At 39.3% G+C, this 21,592-nt stretch overlaps 1 protein-coding gene across 2 annotated transcripts in view; it reads left to right on the top strand.

Annotated features, from left to right (window-relative positions):
• PSD3 (pleckstrin and Sec7 domain containing 3) overlaps positions 1-21,592 on the top strand; it is a 185,564-nt gene that overhangs the window by 133,348 nt on the left and 30,624 nt on the right. For both annotated transcript variants that reach the window (XM_070935477.1, XM_070935478.1), the window contains one exon: positions 14,426-14,469. In XM_070935477.1, the coding sequence (XP_070791578.1) occupies positions 14,426-14,469 (44 nt within the window). The remainder of the gene's footprint in view (positions 1-14,425; positions 14,470-21,592) is intronic.

The raw sequence follows: 21,592 nt of genomic DNA, 5'->3' as shown, positions 1-21,592 counted from the left end.
AAAAGCCATTCTCTGGGGCTTAAACTAGCAACACCAGCCATTTACGATTCCAATTAAAAATAATTAATTTTCTTGTCCAATTTTAGGCAATGCTTACTTCAAGCTTTTAGCGCCTTCCGTCAGTTACACTTCCTTTAAAACAGATCATATTTTTAAAGAGAGGAGCTTCCTCAAAAATAAAAATTTAGGAGCTCAAAAGAGCTTAGAATCCATAAATGAACAATGCTTAATACTTTGGAGGATTTTTCACTCAATCTCAGCACCATCCCTATTAAAAAGCAATTGGTCTGTTGGCTCAGCTGGGCAAGCACATAACGTTACTTCAAAAATGATGTAGACTTTGTGTTAAAGATTCTCTTGCAAGATTTGGCCTGCAGCCACAATATGGATTAATTCTTTGCATATATGAAAAACATAGGGAAAAGCTGTCCTGAGTGTGGGCTGTAACTTATCTTAACCATAGAGATAAAATACAGACGAGAACTCTGAAGCAGACGAGAACTCTGAAGCTTGCCTCTGAGAAAGGGTATATTTGAATAATGGCAGGACCACTCATATAAACGAAGTTGCTTTATCTTTATAAATGTTAATAACCTGACAGCCTCATTGGGTAGAACAAATGTGGAAATCAATTCCACAGGAAGGTTAAAACTGTTTTCATTGAGACTGGCTATAATAGAAAGTTGAAGTTCATTGTGCTATTCTTCTTCCTTGTTATATCTGAGTGAATTAGGGAGTTATCTGTCCAAGCCACTTCCTATTATGTGATTGTTCTGGACTTTAATGTTTCAGGCCCTTTTGCATATTTGCATCTTCTTTACTGTCTACAATATTGCAGTCCATGTCTTCCTGGTCTTGGTTGGTAGCCCACAAGTAATAGTTAATTTCGAATAAAGAATCCCCCTTTGACTGCTCTATACTGGTTGTTAGTCGAAGTTCTGATTTATGCCATTGTTTGGCACAGATGTTTGTAGCTATGGACAGTGGTGTATTTTGCCAACGCATTAATTGAGCCACTTGCTAATTTGCACACTGTATTTACTTCCAAGTCATTCTGTTGCCATGATTTGGATTCCAGGCTGGCTAAAATGTGGATACAATTTTAAAGGCGGGAATGGGCAGTTACTCAACTAGAAAGGTATTTGGATAATTTATGAAGCCACGTGCTTTAATATATGAAGCTGGGTGTTGAGGGAATACTTGTTTATTTCTCAGGCTCCTGTAATTTCAATGCAGGAACTTTCCCCATTTATACTGAGGCACACATGTTCCATGTAAATTAAATAAGAAAAATGCCACTCTCTTTATCAGAATCTTGCTTGCTGTCCAGCATATTGTCTTTTAATCTTCTCCAAGAATGCTAATAGTTCTCTGAGTTAGTAACTAGTGTAGCTACAAATGTCCCAAAAAACATTTATAAATAGTCTTGTAATTTTATTTTGTAAATAGTCTTGTAATTGTATTTTTAAACATTATAGGTAGTACTCGATTTATAACCACAATTTGGTTCAGAATTTCAGTTGCTATGGGATGGCGGTTATTAATTTAGTTATCATGTGACCAGACCTCATGTTACAACACTTTCATTGTGGCCATTAAATGAATTGTGCAGTCGTTAAGTGAATCACATGATTATTAAACAAATTCTGCTTCCCCAATAACTTTGCTTATCAGAAACTGGCTGAAAAAGTTACAAATTGTGATCATGTGATAGCAACACTCTATAACCATTGTAAATGTGAGCTGGTTCCCAAGTGCCCAAATTGTGATCATGTGACCGCAGGACTTGTGCAACGGTCATAACTACAAATATGGGTGTTAAGCTGCTTTTTTTTCAGCACTGTTGTAAGACCAAACTTCTGTTAAATGAATGGTTGAGAACTACTTGTAACATTGTTTTGTTTTGTTTTTTGCTGTAGTAAACAATCAAAAAGCTTTACTAGTCACCAGTATCACAAGTTTAATAATGCTTAAGAATAATAATTGACAGATAGTGCTGCCTGAAAGGGGATAGCAGTCAAAAAAGGCAAGATGGCAGACATACATGATATAAACCATGTCCATTTCATATAAGTGCTTGGAGAAAGGGGCAGATTTATTGTGTGACACTGCATCCACTACGCAGTGTCATATCCACTATCTTGCCTTTTTTGGTATACACACATATCATAAATGAGCCGTGGTGGCACAGTAGTTAGAATACAGTATTGCAGGCTAACTCTGCCACTGCCTGGAGTTTGATCCTGACTGGCTCAAAGTTGACTCAGTCTTCCATCCTTCTGAGAGCCGTAAAATGAGGACCCAGATTGTTGGGGACAATATGCTGACTCTGTAAACTGCCTAGAGAAGGCCGTAAAGCACTATGAAGTGGTATATAAGTCTAAGTGCGACTGCTATTGCTATAAATGCGAATACTTATAAGATTGTTGTTGGTTGGAGAGGATACAGTCAAAACATTATATAAATCTTCCTGGGTTGTACAAATTAATAATAAATAAAATAACAGTGAATGGAATAACAGTGAAAAGTGTAGGCATGCTTGCACCGAGGCAGCTGATTTTTAAACTATAAAAAGTAAATCTTTTGTGATATAGCAATGTATTATTTTTAAACAAGAAAAAAGCCAGATATCAAAAGTATGGGAAATTGCTGGATTCTTATCTTTTATATTTATTAGATGTCCCCATTTTCATTTAGCACAGTTGAAGATCAGTTAGCTAGCTTTAGAATGTTCATTTTAGTAGCATCTTTCTATTAAAAGCATTATGAGAACTCAGTTAAAATCAATACGTAGAAACGCACAATAAATTAAAACTGCAAATTAAATGTTAGTTGATCATTGATATTAATAATAATTATTCAGAGAAATAATTCAGAGAAAGTCAGATGTGCTTAAGGTCCATCTATTTGAATTAAATCTCTAGAAAATGCAACGTGAGCTTGAAATTTCTTTGCACATCATGTTCAGCTTGACAGTTTATAATTTTTCCTTCCAACTGAAGTCAAGTATTATGACCGCAAAGTTTTCTCTAGCTCAGATTTCATTCCCAGTCATAGAACTCCTTTCTTACTACCCAAATACAGGTAAAACATTTATAAATATTACTGATAGTCCTTGGCTTTCAAACACAATTGGGACTAGAACCTCTGTCACTAAATGAGGCAGTTGTTAAGTTAATTGCACCGGATTTTACAACTTTTTTTTGAGTAGCACTTGCTGCCCTCTGAGCTTGGTTGTATTTTTTTGCAGACATTTCATTATCCATCCTAGGTAATATCATCAGTGTAGTATTGATGATGTGCAGTGCAGTGCAGTATTTTGGGTAATGAAATCAGTGCAGTATTACCTATTTTGGGCAAGAAAAGACATTTCATTTCCACCCTGAGTTACAAATATTCTCTTTTTATGGGTGCAGCCATTTTTGCCGCAGTCATTAAAATGAATCATTGCAGTCAATAAGTGAATCATACAGTTGTTAACCAAATCCAGCTTTCCCCCCTGACTTTGCTGGATGGAAACCTGCAGGGAACATCGCAAATGCCAGTCGTGTGAACTTGGGACATTGCAACCATTGTAAATATATCTGGTTGCCAAGTGCCCAAATCCTGATGAGGTGGAGACGTTGCAAAAGTACAATCATAAGAAATCCACTGATTGAAAATTTACATATTTAAAACCCTACAAAGGGAGGGGACCAGTGGTGAAATTCTACCAGTTCGCACCGGTTCAGGCGAACCGGTAGTGATAAAAGCTACCAGTTTGGTGAACCAGTAGTAAAAAAAAAAGCTACCAGTTGGTCCTAACAGGTATTTCCAACTATCAGCTGTGCCGCGTGATTTAAAATAGCTGCTTTCTAGTGAATCTAAATCGCGCGACACAGCTGTTCCCCCCCTCGCTGTTCTACTTACCTTCCCAAGTGCCCTTTTTCCACATGCAGCGTGCGTTTGGTGCATGCTGTGCATGTGTACGCACACAGTGTGCATTTGGCATGCACTGTGCATGCACACGCAGCACACGCTCAGTGCGCAAACTGGGGAGGATTTCACCACTGGAGGGGACACACATACAAAAAGGTAGAATCCCTCAAGTTCGACTTGACATCTGGCCATCTTCACAGCAAATACAGAGAAATGGGTTTCTGTTCCTTTTTCCATTTCTTTTTTAAAATTCCTTCAGAATCTTGACTACAGCTCTGGGATGTCCTAGTAATTTTCTGTCCAAGCAGGGATGGATTTTGTTTATTGAATTGTTTATTCATCTGCCCAATTTATGTAGTGGCCTATCTCCTGACAGGTGACTCGATGTACTTCTGATTGCTTTGTTAATGAGAAATCTTTTAATATTCTATTAGAAAACAGTGTGTTGGGGGTTAATGTTTATTCTAGCTTAAACTATCAGGCTCTTTATTGATGGATTAAATTAAGCAATTAAACTGCACAGAGTCTTCAGGAGTTGGTCAGAATATAAAAATAAAATAAATTCTCTTAGTAGTACTAACAGAAATATAGTGATAATTTAGTGCTGGTTTAAGTAAGATGTGAAACAAACCCTTGTTTTGCCTGCAGCTTAATGCTTTTTTGCACTCCCCAGTGTTTTACAGTTTGCACATCCATTATCTCAGTAATCCTTAAAACACCTCTGTATGACGATCATTAATATTATTATCCCACTACTAACACAGAGTTTATGTGGACATATTTTTCATAAGATTTTCATCGGAGAGTTGAGAGAACTGCTATACTGAAATACAGTCTAGCGTACTCATGGTGTAATTAACACATAACAATACTTGATGATTGTATGGGACCATTTTCCAGCCTGATTGATGAATAATTCTGTCCAAATTGGCCCAAACCAGGGGTGAAATCCAGCAGGTTCTGAAAGGTTCTGGAGAACTGGTAGCAGACATTTTGAGTAGTTCAGAGAACTGGTAGCGAAAATTTTGAGTAGTTTGGAGAATTGGCAAATGCCACCTCTGGCTGGCCCTAGAGTGGGGTGGGAATAGAGATTTTGCAATATCCTTCCCCCAGGAGTCAGGAGGGAATGGGGATTTTGCAGTATTATCCTCCTGCCACGCCCATCAAGCCACGCCATGGCCACGAAGTCACGCCCACAGAACTGGTAGTAAAAAAATGTTTGGTTCTTTAAGACATAGGACAATTATTACCAAGGTATTTAGAATTATTTGGAAGCAGAACAATGCCAAGTGTTCCATATTAAATTAAATAGGTTGCTTACGGGATTTTTTTTTTTTTTTTTTTTTTTTGCAAAGAAGGATAGCTAGGGCAACGTTAAATGCTAAAGTACAAGTAATCCTCAATTTACAACTACAGTGGAGCCCAACATTTATGTTGCTAAGTGTGACAGATGTGAAGTGAATTTGGCCCCATTTTACAACCATTCTTGCCATAGTTGTTAACTGAATCACAGCAGTTGTTACATTACTTAAGTGAATCTGGCTTCCCCATTGACTTTCCTAGTCAGAAGGTCTCAAGAGATGATCACATGACTCCAGGACACTGCAACCGTCATAAATATGAGTCAGTTGCCAAGAGTCTGAATTTTGATCACATGACTACCATATGAGGATGCGGCAATGGTTGTAAGTGTGAAAAGCGATCATAAGTTACTTTTTCAGTGCTATTGTAACTTTGAACAGTCACTAAATGAATTGTTATAAGTCAAGGGTTACCTGTACTACAGTGAAGAAGGTCTGATCAGGAGATGGACTACTGAAGAGCAGTGTTTTTCCTTGCAATTTGTGTTTGTAGTTTTGGCAGCCAGGAACTCCCGAGGCGGTACAGTCCGTTCGGATGGCAGCTGTTGGGAAGGATATCGCTTGGCCGCAGAATTAAACTCTGAATGGATTTGATCTGCATGTTTATTCCCTTGTTAGATGACTCACAGAAGAATATGATTGTGAAAGACAGGTGAACCTTTGGATAGTTTTATTTAGTGGAATTATTTTGGAGTCATAGAAATGGCAGACTGTGCCAGAAAGTTTCTGTATCATTACCAAAAGCATGTTATTGCTGTCAGAACGAGTTCTTTAAAAAAAAAACATACACACATAAAACCCAACTTGAAAATTGGTTAGAGCTTCAAGTCAGAGACTTCTGTCATATCAAATCAGTTAAATGCAGCTATTTAATCTTTATTTCGTGAAATGTATACAGTTCAGAACAAAAAGCTTCAGGCCCTTGAGATTATTTGCTTTTACATCATATTGTATTTATATTTAAAAGGAAAGACTGGTCTTAGATTTTGCTGAGTATATATATATAGTAATAGAGACAGGTAATTGTTTTTTTTTTTTTTAATTCTAAGCTTATATTTAGAATCTTATTTTAGGTAAATACAATAACGGTACTTAGCAAATGTCCAGCATATGTTGGACCCTTAGAAAATTGAAGGGCACGTATGACATCAGTTGGAAAAAGATACCAGTTGAGATGCCTAGATGATTATCTGTTGCTGTAAACAAAGGATGCAGAGAGAAGGTATTGCTGTTTTTAGAGGCACTGCTATTAGCAGTGCTATAGCCAGTGCTATAAGTAAATAACCTTTGAGGGTTTGTGAGGGTACTTTCCTCTCCAAGGATTGGACACAACACAGCCTGGCAAAATTGCATGCAATGCTTTATTACTTCCCCAACAAGAGGCTATTTTTTTGGGTCAGCTCCACCCTTCTAGGACTTTGCAAAGTGATGTTGCCACATAAATATGTGTTTAGTACTTCTTTTACTATAAGTTTTACTATTGCAAACAAAAAATCCCCAGCCTTAAAAGTACAGATACTCTTCAACATACGGTTACAGTTGAGCCCAAAATTAAGTTGCTGACTGAGAAATTTGTTAAGTGAGTTTTGCTCCGTTCTACGACTTTTCTTGCCGCACTTGTTAAGTGAATCGCTGTTACATTTATCACTGCAGTTGATAAATTAATAATATGGTTGTTAAGTGAATCTGGTTTCCCCATTGACTTTGCTTGTCATAAGATCGCAAAAGTTGATCACATGACCCCGGGACACTGCAACTGTCATAAATGTGAGACAGTTATCAAGCATCCGAATGTAAATCACGTGATCATGGGGATACTACAACAGTTGTAAGTGTGAAAAATGGTCATAAGTCACTTTTTTTAGTGATGTTGTAACTTTGAATGGTCACTAAATGAACTGTTGTAAGTCAAGGACTACCTGCAATACAACCTTTACCTTTTTCCAAAAGTTTCTTGCACTAGTTGGGATGAAATGCTGCTTCTGTGAGGTTGTTCTTCATCTAGTTGCTACTGGTCTCCCATCAAAGTTTCAAACTCCAGCCGGGACTCCCACTAGGATATGCTACTCATCATAGCTTGTGGTTCAGGCAGTTGAATGAAAATCATCTCACCTGCTTATAATAGCTGCCAGTCTTCAGACATTGCCTCGGCTTCCTTGTGTGTAGGCCATTTGCTTTCATCTTCTGTACTACACACACACCTCTTTCCACTTGTCCTTAGCATTTGCATTTGTTCAATTTGCTCAATAGACTGGGTTGGGTGAGGCTGCCTCGTGACGAGAATACATCCTTGAAAACACCAATGTGTGGCTCAGTTAGCACAGACAACTGCAACATGGGTTGGATGCCTATGGGTGTTGTGACCTAGGCTTCCTGAGTCATTAAAACACACAAGTCCAGAATCAAACAGAGATGCCGACTGGGAACAGAATTAACAACGTTGCTTTCCTGCAAAGGGCCCGTGTGCCTTTGGTCCCCTTTTAAGCCTTATGGGAGGGGCCAATCATCTCCAGGCCTTACTCACGAGTCGTCCCTTTTGTTTTAACTGTTCTTCTCTTCTGGCAGCTCTGCGCATGCGCGCACTAGGAACAGGCCCCCTCCTGTTCCTCTGCCTCTCTGATAGCCGACTCTGGAGGCTCCAGAGTCCGCGCATAACTCCCAGATGGCCCTGGCCCCATGTCTGCCTCCAACACAGAGCCCTTGTCCGAGCCTTCCCCAGACTCCAGGACTGGCCCATGGTCCTCCCCAGCCTCCTTACTGTCCGACTCGCTGCCAGCTCCACAGGCTGCTGGTGGACCACAACAATGGGTAACTAGATGAATGCATGTCTGAATGCATGAGGGAAGTGAGGAGGAGTATTTCTGCCTGGCTGCAGCTGCTTTTTCCAAAAGTACAGACCTTACTCCCTCTCAGGATTTCTGTCATGACCAAATTTCTCCTCAAACTGAAGTAGAAGAATCTGTTTTCCAGCCCACATTCAAAGAGTTCAGCTGTTAGAAATTGAAGCTGTGAGCTGGATGTGGAATTAGATATTGGAAAGTTGTAATCTGAGGAACAGATGTCAAAACAATATTGGCCTGAGGTGTTCCCCAAAGTAACTGGACTTTAGTTCCTCAAATTATCAGACAACATGTCCTTCAGCCATGCTAGCTGGGAACCCTAGACTAAGTTTTGGAAGGCTGGCTTTTGTGCACAATTGGGAGCGCAGATCTTCAGGCTTCCTCATGTATTTTTAAATACGATATCTTTGTGTGTGATGAAAGCTCCCTATTAGTGATAACATCTAAACAGTACATTACAGAAACAGACTCAAGGGATATCAAAATATGTGTCGGATAATAGCAAGAGACAGACTGAATGAAATAACAATTGATAAAAAAGGGAGCAAAATGATGCAATTAGAATCCATGGGGAAAGCAGAGCAAGATTTAGCACTCCTCAAAGAACTTGGGAAGTCCAGTTTGAAATAAAATCACAATTCTTTTTACAAGGTATATTTTCAAAATATGTCAGCAAGAACTATCCCAACTGATTAGGATACATGTTTATAGTGATAAGGATAAATTTTAGCACAATACTGAAAAAGAAATATATTACTGAAGATGTCAGATTGGGAACTAAAACTTGGAGAATATGTAGTAATGATAAAATCAACAACATGTATTCACAACAAATGTATAACCAAATGGCTTCCATATGTACTATATATTATGCAACAAGGCAAATATACAGTAAATACCTAGAGTACTGTATAGTTTTTAAGGAAACAAAGAGCTGACAAATACTTCACAAAAATATTTTAAATGTCTCTAAATGATATATATCAGAGTATGACAAAGGAGAAGTTAGAAAGTAATATTTATAATATGGTTTGTTTTTTTCTTTGTATTTTCAAACAACAAATAATGGAGATTATGACACCTTGGTCAAAGATTTAAATTCTTACATTGCTAAAATAATTCAATGTACTTAAATAAAATTTAATGTTTTATGGTTAATTTCTAATCAGCAATATACTGAGCACTAACTGTGCAATCTTGGTAATTCTTTTGTCCACTTATACATATTTCTGTACTATTCTTTTCTCCTTTTGCTCGCTTGCTTATTTGCTTTCTTTTCTTTTAAAGATGATTAAGAAATGGTGTTTTGTTTTGTTTTTTTAAAAAAGAACCTAATGGTTTGGTGCAGTGATTCTGGAACAAAGTGCACAGAATACATAATGTGGCTTACTAATAATGATTTAAAAGAGCTGTATGGGCTTCATTTAAAAAGCCCGTAGCTGTATAGTAGGAAATTATATGCAGAAATATTTTCACAAAGACAATGACCTTGTTTGTGCATAAAATTAAGTGTAGCATGGTTTATAAAACCCAGTCATTGTGATTTAGCATTATGTGAATCCCTGCTCCCAATGGACGGTAGCAGGAGATGGACCTAGGACTACGATGGCAAACCTATGGCACGCGTGCTACAGCTGGCACCTAGAGCCCTCTCTGCAGGCACACAAGCCATTGTCCAACTTACGTCCACTGCACATGCGCGTGCGCCTCCTGCCAGCCAGCTGATTTTCCAGATGCGCAGGGGGTGGGGTGCATGCGGGAGACACGCGTGCATGCGCAGGGGGTCACGTGCATATGCAGCGGAGAGTGGGGGGGGAGTGGGGTGCATGTTCCAGAAGTGCAGAAATGGGCTTGTTTCCAGCCTCCATAGCCCGGGGGAGGCTGTTTTCAGCCTCTCAGAAGTTCGAGAAAAGCCTACGGAGCCTGGGAAGGGCAAAAACGCCCCCCCCCACCATGGTTCAGGTTGCTAAAAAATTTTAATCCCACCCCTCGCGTGCATGCATGGGTGGCGGGGTCACATGGGGGTCACATGCGTATGTATGGGGAGTCGTGCGTGCATGCGCTGTGGGACGCACATTGCATTATGGGTGCCGGCATGCGTGCGCGCTGTTGCATGTGTGCTTTTGGCACCCGAAGAGAAAAAGTTTAGCCATCACTGACCTAGGACATGGAGATGTACTTGAGTGATCTTGTAGTTAGCAATATTTAAATCAATTCATTCTGTTTATCCAATATATTGGAAGTGCTGCCATTTACTATGAGTATGCAAAGTCAGCAAGTTATAATTACGGTAGTTATACTTAGCATGGAATAATATCCCCAGGCACTTTTATAAAGAGAATATATAAAAATCTTTTAATCCCATTTATCATCTAAACCATATAAATTGTGATTATACACCCTCTAATCTCAATTTAATTTAAAAAAAAATGCTTTCAAGAAACACCTGTGAGTACCTATGGAGCACTCAACAGGTCTAATAGGGACTGAAATCATAGCTCATATAATAGAGACATAATTTCCAATTATCAAATAGCTTTTTAACTTCTTCTCAAGAAAACTGATGAAGTGACCAGATGAGAGCATGAATATGCATTGATTATTTTTTTTTTAAATTTGATTTATATGCCGCCCTTCTCCGGAGACTCAGGGCGGCTTACAATGCGTTAAGCAATAACCTTCATACTTTTGTATATTTATACAAAGTCAGCTTATTGCCCCCACAAACTGGGTCCTCATTTAACCTACCTTAGAAAGGATGGAAGGCTGAGTCAATCTTGAGACTGGTAAGATTCAAACCTGCAGTAATTGCAGGCAGCTGTGTTAATAACAGGGTGCTTTAAACCACTGTACTACCAAGGCTCTTAGATTTTATCATATCTACATTCTACAATCTACATGGAGAAAACTGTTCCTCTTTTTGGGGTTCTCAATATTTAAATCCAAATTACTGCCCCTCATTGGGGAAATATTTTGCATGTAATGGGATACCTTATATGAAAAATGAAATGTCATCTCCAAATGCCTTATTGATCTTTTCAAAGATTTAACATGCAGTGCTCAATAGGACGCAATTCATGATTGTTGGAGGTTCATGTTATCTTCATTAATAACAATTGTTAGAGTAATGACTAAACTTAGAACTTCCGAAACATAGTATTTAGTACTTTAGTCCATTGGTTTGCTGAATCTTGCCAGCATACCAGGATTTGGATGTGGATATTACTTGGAGTTGGATAAAATATGGCATAAAAAGATTCTGCAGTCTTGAAGTCAACAAGTGTTGAAGGAAACATAAAACTGGAATAAATATCAATATTTTGATAGCAACATGTTATTATCTTATAGTACTAATAGATGTAAAACTATCTAGTCAAGCTCACACATACCCCACACACTTAAGTGTTCTTCTAGAATGAAGTTGAAGGTAGTGTACATCTAACACACTAGTCACAGTCAGATTTAGAATTATATCTAATATGAAATATTTACCCCACTTAGATTCAAAGCAGATGGTTTCAGAAATTCCTGCCATATTTTATTATGCTTCAGTTTCCTAGAGCAAAGAAAGAAAGAGCTGGCTAGAGAGGATTACTAACTGCTTTTTCTGACTTAATGATCAAATCTTTTGAGTACTGACTTGTTGGGCAATTAAAAATAATAATCTTTGGAAATGAGGAAGCCTATGATGGTGAAATGCATGCCATTAATTGTGAATTTTTAACATGGCGATGATGATTTCATGGGTTTCCTGATTTGAATCAGCCAAGCAGGAAGATCACGTAAACTCTGAATAATCTGACTGTCACCTGTAAAGTTCTTCATGACTTGGAACCGAGTTATTTATGGGACCAGCATTCCCCAGTGGCGTCTACCTTACATATTAGATCCCCGGATACTGTCAGCCAAGGAGTGTTGGCTGGTGGGGCCCAGAAGGAACCTCTTTTCTGCCATGAGGCCCACTTTGTGGAACATCATCCCCTCTGAGATTAGATTGGCCCCTCCCTGCTCAACTTTCAAAGGACTTGAAAACTTAGGGTTTTTTTTACCTGGGTCTTGGGTCCTAGGTGTGTAATGGATTCCATCTGCTGACTAAGTTGATAGTTCTTTGAATGATGCCTGGCTGCTATGTGTTTTATTTTTTACATCATGTATTTTATCTATTTTATTGTAAGATACCTAGATATCTCAAATATGTGAGATGTATAGCTGTATAAAATGAATGGATGGATGAATGAATGAATGAATGAACTTTCTTGAAGCTAGTGTGTTAAGAAAGAGAAACAGCTGCACAAGCAATCTAGGCATATTTTTCTTCCTTTGAAATTGATTTCTTATCAATTGTTGATATTTCTGGTGGATGAATGTGACATAATAAAGGGTTTGATCTGAACCTAATCATTGTTCTGCATATATGAAATATATCCACTGTTGTGATACTACTATAGGCAGAACTCTCAACTAAGCAGCCTGCAGCCTGGTAATCTCCAGATGTGTTGCTGTTGCAGACAGTAATCTATACTCTAGCAACGTTTAGGATTTTCTCTTCAGGCTTATATGTTGTGTTTCCCACTGGAGATCTTTGGCTCTTTTGGAAGACTTTAGTGATAGGGTGGAAGGATGACACTACCCCAGGAGTATAGACACCACAGACAGATGCTTTTGAAGTATTTGTTTATCGTTGATTATTTTTGTTGTATTTCTAAAATTTACAGGAGCTGTAAGACATTCAGTTTTCAGTGACACAGCTTAGACACTTGAATCACTCACACTCGCGCACACACGCACACACCTTTTGAAGGCTGTCATGAATTTACACTTAGCTCAGAATATAGCTGCTAGGACCAGATGGGAAGCTAGTGCTGCATGTTAGGAACTATATTGAGGTATTTCAGTGGATGGGCTTCATATTTCAAAGCACAGATGTTGGTGTCATGGAATTCCTTTTCTAGAGAGGCTCGTCTAAATATAAATTATCTAAAAATAACAGATACTGTTATTTTTTGGAAACCAGATGTTTTTATTTTCCCAAGATTATATGACTTTGGAAGAATTCTATATAAACGACTTTAAATAAATGCATAAAATACATAAAGGTTGTGTTCTATTTGTATATCGGGAAATTTTGAAAAGCAAACTGGTACTAATACTCAATCTTTTAAAGGCTACCTGACCTGCTGTTTAATGATATGGTTGAATAAGTTTACCAGTCATACTATTGCCACCTTGTCTGGGCTTTCTACCATATTATATTTAATAGTAATAGATAAAATGATAGGTGAAATGGCTTTTATGATATGTCTGATATGTGTCATTTTAAAAGCTCTTATCAATGTGATTTGCAGCAGGAGGGTAGAAATTCAGAATATGCTATATGAATTTAATGTCATTTTATTTGGAGACTTTAATTATAAAATATCAAATATGAAGTGCAGTGGGCAAGATACAAGTATAGAGTTTTATATCCCTTACTTCCCAAAACAAATAGATCGGCATTGTTGTAGCATTTTCCATTCCTTTTATCTCCCTTATTTGTGCATTCTTGATCTATAGAATTCACCTCTTGTTCTAAAGAGAGGTACCATAAGCTCTGATTCCAAATTTTAAATATTAAAAAAAATTGTCTAAGGGGCATAATATTAAAAATGACCTTAGAAACTAGAATTTCTATAAAGACTCACAGGGAGAGTTCTGTTAAGTTCAGAATCAGCTTGGTGGGTTGTTATTGACTTAGCTTTCCTATAACAATACATGAGCAAAATCTACCTCATCTTAAGCCTCAATATCATTGTTCAGGACATGTTTTTGGTCTCTGTTAATTTGAAATTAATCCTTTGAGTGGATGGGTCGGTTGATGTTTTTCTTCTTCTTCAGCATTGAGAACTGAGATCTCTAAACCAGGCTCTGTGCTTGTTCCCAAATGACCATGAAGGTTTTATCTGTAATAAAATACTAAATATGAGCCCACTCATCCTCTCCAATTCTGCGCTGGAGCAAAAGCACTTGAAGAAGACTTCTGTGTAACAAGCTCTTAACTTTTGGAACCTCTCCAAAGTCAGCGAAGGGTTGTTAAAAGCCTTTCCTCGTCTCCAGGCTTAAAGAAAAAAAAAAAAAAAAACGAGTTCAGCAATGTTAAAACACAACAAAGACTTTTATGCACCCCAGGCTAAGGAATAAGGCTTTAATCCTTAGTGCAACATGTATGTGGTAATTTGTGACGTTTGGATTTTTTTAAAAAAAAGTTATCTTCTATATATGGTCATTCAAATCCACTTAATTTTTTTTTTTATTTCTTTCCTTTTCCAGGCTCTTTACAACTCAATCAAAAACGAAAAGCTTGAGTGGGCAGTGTAAGTATCTTATGTTGAACTAATAAGCTTCAAATGATTCCTTTTATGGTATTCCACTTGATGTACCTGCAGTATATGGAATAGATTCTAGAAATTGCAGAGATCTACTCCAGCAGTTCAGGAGAGGGTACCTCTTACAGTTATTTATAGGTAGTCCTTGACTTACGACCACAATTGATCCCCAGATTTCCCTTGCTAAGGAAGATAGTTGTTAAGTGAGTTTTGCCCCATTTTATGACTTTTCTTGCCTCCATTGTTAAGGGAATCACTACAGTTGTTAAGTTAGAAACACAGTTGTTAAGGGAATCTGATCACAGGACACTTCAACCGTCATAAATATGAATCAGTTGCCAAGCGACTGAATTTTGATCATGTGACCGTGGGGATGCTGCAGTGGTCACAAGTGTGAAAAACGGTCATATGTCACTTTTTTCAGTGCTGTTGTAACTTGGAATAGTCACTAAATGAATGGTTGTAAGTCGAGGACTAGCTGTATTTTATTCTGACTTTGTTGTCTTTATATATCAGACATCTTTCATTTTTCATTAGGCAGTCTTAATTCATTCATGATAACTAAACTAGTATGGCCCCTGAAAAGGGCTGATTTAACCAATTAAATCTATAGTTTTAGATAAGCCATTCTTCATTAAGATCAATTCCATTTGCAATGTGAGGATAATAACTTGAAGAGTATATCTGGTTAGATTCCATAAAATAATGTCTCCCAAGTTTCTTGTATGGAGATTTCTGAGCTTTGTTTTCTGCTAATAGATGTTTCATTACCCAACTAAGTTACAGCAGTACAAGATAACCGAATAGTGATGGGTAACAAAACATCTGCAAGAATGTTTTTCTTTTGGAATCTTTTTACTTATTAAAAATTGTGCCACCTGTTATTGATATTTCAATATGGTGAACTTCCATGCACGTATACCATTTGAAAGTGAAGTTGCCTAAGGATGGATTGCAGCACAGGTCCAAAAGCTCAGAAAAGTAAACCTCTGGTCCTGGTGATTGGATCCTGAAATAATTTTAAGTTGATGATCACTTGTAATTTCTTGGAGAACAGAAATTGGTGATGCCTGTTAGTTGTATTCATAAAGTTTGACACTCCTTGCTTTCCTTGAGAAGATATAATTGGCCATAGATTGGCACAGAATGAGATAGGGTTACTGCATAGGCTGTTATTGTTCCAGAAGGCAAAACATGCTGGAACATCCAAAATGGTGCTTTTTCAAGTCTACAACAGTCTTCCTCATGGCATTATTTCTATTACATGCTTAATAAATCTAGGCCCTGTATTCTGTAGAACCAGATTACTTAACATCTACCCAGCTAATTTAATTCTGCAGAGTTAGCATGCTCCAAGTTCCATTGATTAAACATTGTCATCTGTCAAGACCTTGGAAGCACACCTTCTCTATTGCAGCATCTGACCTTTGGTTTGAGGTTCCCCAAAAATCTGGATGGCCCCCTAACTCTGCTGTTGTTTAGAAGAATAATGAAGTGTTTTGGCAAGGGAGTGTAAGACTGTTTTTTTGCACTTGCCAACTTTTATCTTTATCCTTTATACATTCCAATGATTTTACTGCAGTTTCTTTGATTGTTGTAAGCTGCCCAAAGTCATTGAGTTGGGTAGCATACAGGTTTTATAAATTATGGTTGGTTGCACTGTCAGCCAGAAGTTTAGACAGGATTTGGGATTTTTATTCACCTATTGCTGGGGTGTCAAACTCGGTGTCAAGTTTCCGAAAGATGCCCTAATTAATTCATGAGCCATGATCCAAACTTCAAAGGAAATATATTCATTTATTAGGAGCAACATTCTGGCAATACACGGATGCAGTTAGGACTGATCCCACGTAGATTTACGTTCCCCTATGACCCTGTCTCTCCCCTCCTCTCTGGCCATGTCATAAATCACATTCTCCAATTACCCACTTTGGCTGGCTGTGAAACCTAACACCCTCCTTCTGATTGCGGTGAGAAAGAATGTATGGAATTCACTTCAGTTCCCCCTCCCTCCTGCTCATGGCAACTTGAAAGCTTTGCAAGTTGACATTCGAGTTGTCACGTGACGTATCACAACTTTTTTCCCCTTCGCTAAACCAGGTGTGGGCATGGGAGTTTGACAGCCCTGACCTATTGAGTCCTTCCCAAGGATCTGGGATTGGCAAATGTTGTTGTTTGATGGTGCTGAATGTATCCTTACAGGATGTAAACTGTTCCAGGTCAAGTTGTCTTTTACAATTGACTAATGGTGATTTTGTTAATGCCAATGTGTTCAAGTAATGCTCCAGATGTTTTAGGATTGCACCTATCACTCCCCATTGGGATTACTATTACTATTAGTGGTATCTTTGTTTTCTTTTGCCAAAGCCGTTCTACTTCTATTTGCAGGTCTTTGTATTTTATGATTTTCTCCAGTTATTTCTCTTCTCTTCTGCTGTCCCCAGATACTACCACATCCACTACCCAGATTTTGTCTTTCTTATCAACAATTAAGACTGGGATGCTGGGTCGCAGGTGTTACTCTGTTTGAATTCTAAAATCCCAGAGCACTTTAGCTTCCTCATTTTCTGTTACATTGTCTATTTTGGGGGCCAGTTTTTGCTTGCAGGCAATTGGTACTTCTTGCAGATATTTCAATGCACCACTTTGTCATGCCATTGTTTGTAATCAGTCTGGGCAATCTTCCTGCAGTAGTAAAAATGAGATGGTCCTGTCTTTCTTTTGCTTCTTTGCAGAGGCAGCATTGGCCGTCCATCGTTGTCTTCTCAATTCTGGCTTTGTATGCATTTGTTCTTAAAGCTTGATCTTGTAAAGTCAAAATTAGCCCTTCTGTCTCTTTCTTCAATTTTCCTGCTCTTGGCCACTGCCAGGTCTGGTGTTAAGTGCTTTGCCTAATATTTTTTTATTTACTGTCCATGTAATACTTTGCCTTGCTATGTCTCCTTTCTATTCTTTATTTGGTCTTATAGGCCAGTGCGGTCTCTCCAGTAAGCGTTCATGGCATGCTAGCTTCAGTGTGTCTTCTTCATTTTCCTTCATATATTCTTTCAATGTCCTTTTTATTTCTTCTTCAGCTGTCTGTTGTACCCTCACCTGTTTTTCTTGGTAAGAAGCACCTGTCAACATCACTGCGTGATGAAGGGGATTCATTGTCATTATTTTACTGGTCTTTACTCAGTCTTTTACTCAGTTCGGCTTGAGTCCAGTCCACTATTCCAACTGCCTATCTAATGACAGGAATCACCCAGGTGTTAATTGGCTTGATGCTATTTCCTGCATTAAATGTGGACTTTTAAATCTTTTATTCACTTTTATGATGTATTCTCTTCTCACCCTTCCTGACTTCGGTGTGCTTGACGTTGTCAGCTTAAAGGATGCCCAGGTATTTATAGAGATCGTCTTCATCCAGACTCTTGATATTGTTTCTCTAGGGCATCTTCAGTTTTCATTATTTTTCCCCCATTTGATGGTGAGCGGAGCACATTTGTCCTGTCCAAACTTCACTTCAATAGCTTGGGCTATAAATACAGTGTTGAGCAGTGATTCTATTTCAGATGTTTTATTTTCATACAGCATCAGATCTTCGATGTAAAGGAAGTGTGATAGCTTGGCAGATGTTTTTTGATGTTTGATATAGCTATGGCCTGAATTATTCAGTATTGTCTACAGAAGAATCAATCCAGTGACAAACAGTAATGGTGAAACTGAGTCTCCTTGAAAGATTCCTCTCTTGATTCTTGAAAACCAATGTTTCTGCTGACTCCTGTTATTTCTAGGCACTTGATTATCCAATCATCTGGCAGGGAATTGAATGCCTTCTTGTAATCCATGCCACGTTTAAGTTGGTCTCCCTTCTGTTGCAGTTTTCCAAAATCAACGTGTCAATTAGAAACTGATCTTTTGTTTGTCTGTTGTTTTGGCAGTTCCCTTATTGTTGTTGTTATTTTAACTTTATTGAAATACAGTTTAATACAATGCAAGATGTTTGATAAGTCGGAGAATTTGGTGATGTGCCCATTTGGTCATCAGACTCAGTCCCATGCGGTGGGGGACAGAATTTCCTGAATGTATAACAGAAGGATAGGTTGTCAAACCAAATTATCTCTTGCAAGCCAGGTGCCTGCTTGTTATTCTAGTAAGCAAAACGAGCTGTTAATGATGAAAGGCTGCTTGTAAGGTTGGAAAGACTTTTTTAGTTGGGTTGGAAACATTATCTTAAAGATAGAAATCCAATCCTCAGTTAATCTGCGGCGGCATGAATAAACCCATGCTTAGCTTTCTCCTTTTATCTTTCGAAGCATTGTGTCAGAACTGCTGGTAGAAAAAACACAGCTCAGGTCAGGTTTCTTCCTGTTGGCTTGGGGTCTGAGGTTTGTCTTATGATTAACGGTGGATAGCTTGACAACAAACCAATATTAAAGATAATTCATTGCAGAATGCCTTGTGTGCACCACTTCAGCTGCATTTGGGAAGCTCACCATTTTATTTTATTTAATAGATTTATATAGTCTCCTTTGTCATGAAATGAGACTCTGGGCAGCATACAATATATTCACAATTAAAACCATAAAATGAACAACGTAAATAAAAGATAAAAACCCAAGGATGTGAGTGAGCTTGATCATTTAATCACTTTGCAGTCTCACCATGGGATCCCTGTTGATATTCAAAGCTAAATATGAGGAAATGAGAGCTTGCCAGCACATTTTAAACACTTATCGTCCTTTCTCCGTTCATCCTTGTTACTTGATTTCCTTTTCATGCTGAAGGGAGTCATGGCTGTTGGGTAGAGATCTTTTTGAACAGAAAAGAAACCAAAAAAATGCCTATATTAATATAGATAAGACTGCTTTTAGGGGGATTATCTTTTGCTATAGTCATGTATGCAAGTTCTCATTCTACACCAAGAAAGTCTTTAGAAGTATACTACCATGTATTTTCCTGCACTGCTGGAAGCTGCTTAAATTAAAGATACCGTAATTATTTCTTGTCTGTTTCCAAGACACTTCTAGTCAATAGCAATGATGATAAGAGAAGTTAATTGTTATTATTTTTTTTTAAAAAAATGTTATTGCTTTTAAAGATGTTCCTTGTTAGGAAAATGTGACAGATCCTAGTCTTCAAAGAGTTTGAAGTAAGGCTTATTAGCTATCAGATGATGCTTGGCTTATGAGAAAAGGAAGTAATCGGGACCAGTGGCAGTGAGAGAGCAGGTAGTAATGTCTCAATTGTGAAAGGCACGTGGTGGGAATCTAGAGGTGGACCTCCCTCAGGGAAGGCAGATTTGACATTTCCAACCCCCAATGCTAAGTCTTGCCTCTGGATCCTCAGTGTCACTCCCCTCCAGCTGCTGCTAAATGCTACCCTCTTTCTCCCAAAATAAGACATCCCCAATAATAAGCCCAATCGGGCTTTTGAGCACATGGCAATAAGGCCAAGCGCTTATTTCAGGGTTCAAAAAAATATAAGACGGGGTCTTACTTTTGGGGAAATTGAGTAGGTGAATTTGTAACAAAGCTGTCTCATCTATGATCTGGATGAGGCAGCCAATCAGGCATGTATGAGTCCAGACTAAGGATGTTTCCCACCCATTTTATTTATTTATTTATTATTTCGATTTCTATACCGCCCTACTCCCGAAGGACTCAGGGCGGTGCACAGCCAGACAATAAAAACGCATCCATACAAAATTTAAAAGTAGAATAAAATCAAATTAAATAGTTTTGGCTCCGACAAATTTAAAACCCCAAACTGTTTAAAACCAATTTTAAAATTGAATATATAAGATGCTAAAAGATATTTAAAAATTGAAAATCTTTTATGAAAGAGAGAGAAAATTAGGCCAGGACCGCCTGGTGAAATAATAATGTCTTTAAGGCACGGCGGAAGGTGCGCAGATCCGGGATCCTCCGTATCCCTGGGGGGAGCTTGTTCCAGATAGTAGGTGCTCCCACAGAGAAGGCTGTCCCTCTAGGGGCCGCCAGTCGACATTGTTTGCCTGACGGCACCCGGAGGAGCCCCTCTCTATGGGAGCGTACCGGCCGGTGGGAGGCTATTGGTGGTAGTAGGCAGTCCCGCAAGTACCCAGGTCCTAAGCCATGGAGCGCTTTAAAGGTGGTAACCAAAACCTTGAAGTGCACCCGGAAGACCACCGGGAGCCAGTGCAGCTCGCGCAGGAGGGGTGTTACATGGGAACGCCATGTCGCTCCCATTACCACCCGCGCGGCTGCACTCTGCGCCAGTTGGAGCCTCCGGGTGCCCCTCAAGGGGAGCCCCATGTAGAGAGCGTTGCAATAGTCCAGGCGGGAGGTGACAAGGGCATGAGTGACCGTGGGTAACGAGTCCCGATCCAGAAAAGGACGCAACTGGCGAATCAGGCGAACCTGATGAAAAATCCTCCCGGTCACAGCCGTCAAGTGCTCTTCTAAAGACAGCCGTGAATCCAGGAGGACGCCCAAGTTGCGCGCCCTCTCCGTGGGGGCCAATGATTCGCCCCCAATAGTCAGTGATGGCACCAACTGACTATATCGGGACGTCGGAAACCACAGCCACTCGGTCTTGGATGGGTTGAGCCTGAGCATATTTTTCCCCATCCAGATCCGCACGGCCTCCAGGCACTGGGACATCACTTCAAGGGCATCGTTGGGGTGGTCTGGGGTGGAGATGTACAGCTGGGTGTTGTCCGCGTACTGGTGGTACTTCACCCCAAAACCACGGATGATCTCACCCAGCGGCTTCACATAAATGTTGAACAGGAGGGGTGCGAGGACCGACCCTTGCGGCACCCCACATATGAGGGGCCTCGGGGTTGACCTCTGCCCCCCGGTCAACACAGACTGTGACCGGTCAGAGAGAAAGGAGGAGAACCACCGCAACACAGTGCCTCCCACCGCTAACTCTTCCAGCCGGTGCAGCATGATACCATGGTCGATGGTATCAAAAGCCTCTGAGAGATCTAACAGGACCAGGACAGAGGAACATCCCCTGTCCTGAGCCCTCCAGAGATCATCTACCAATGCGACCAATGCCGTTTCCGTGCTGTACCCAGGCCTGAAGCCCGACTGGAACGGATCTAGATACGTCGTTTCATCCAGGTGCTGGGGGAGCTGTT

The sequence above is a fragment of the Pituophis catenifer genome, unplaced genomic scaffold (genome assembly GCF_029215685.1).
Source record: "Pituophis catenifer annectens isolate HBS135680 unplaced genomic scaffold, rPitCat1.0.hap2 SCAF_2, whole genome shotgun sequence".
Taxonomy (NCBI): domain Eukaryota; kingdom Metazoa; phylum Chordata; class Lepidosauria; order Squamata; family Colubridae; genus Pituophis; species Pituophis catenifer.
The sequence above is the reverse complement of the archived record's forward strand: the minus strand, read 5'-3'. Positions and strand labels throughout refer to the sequence as shown.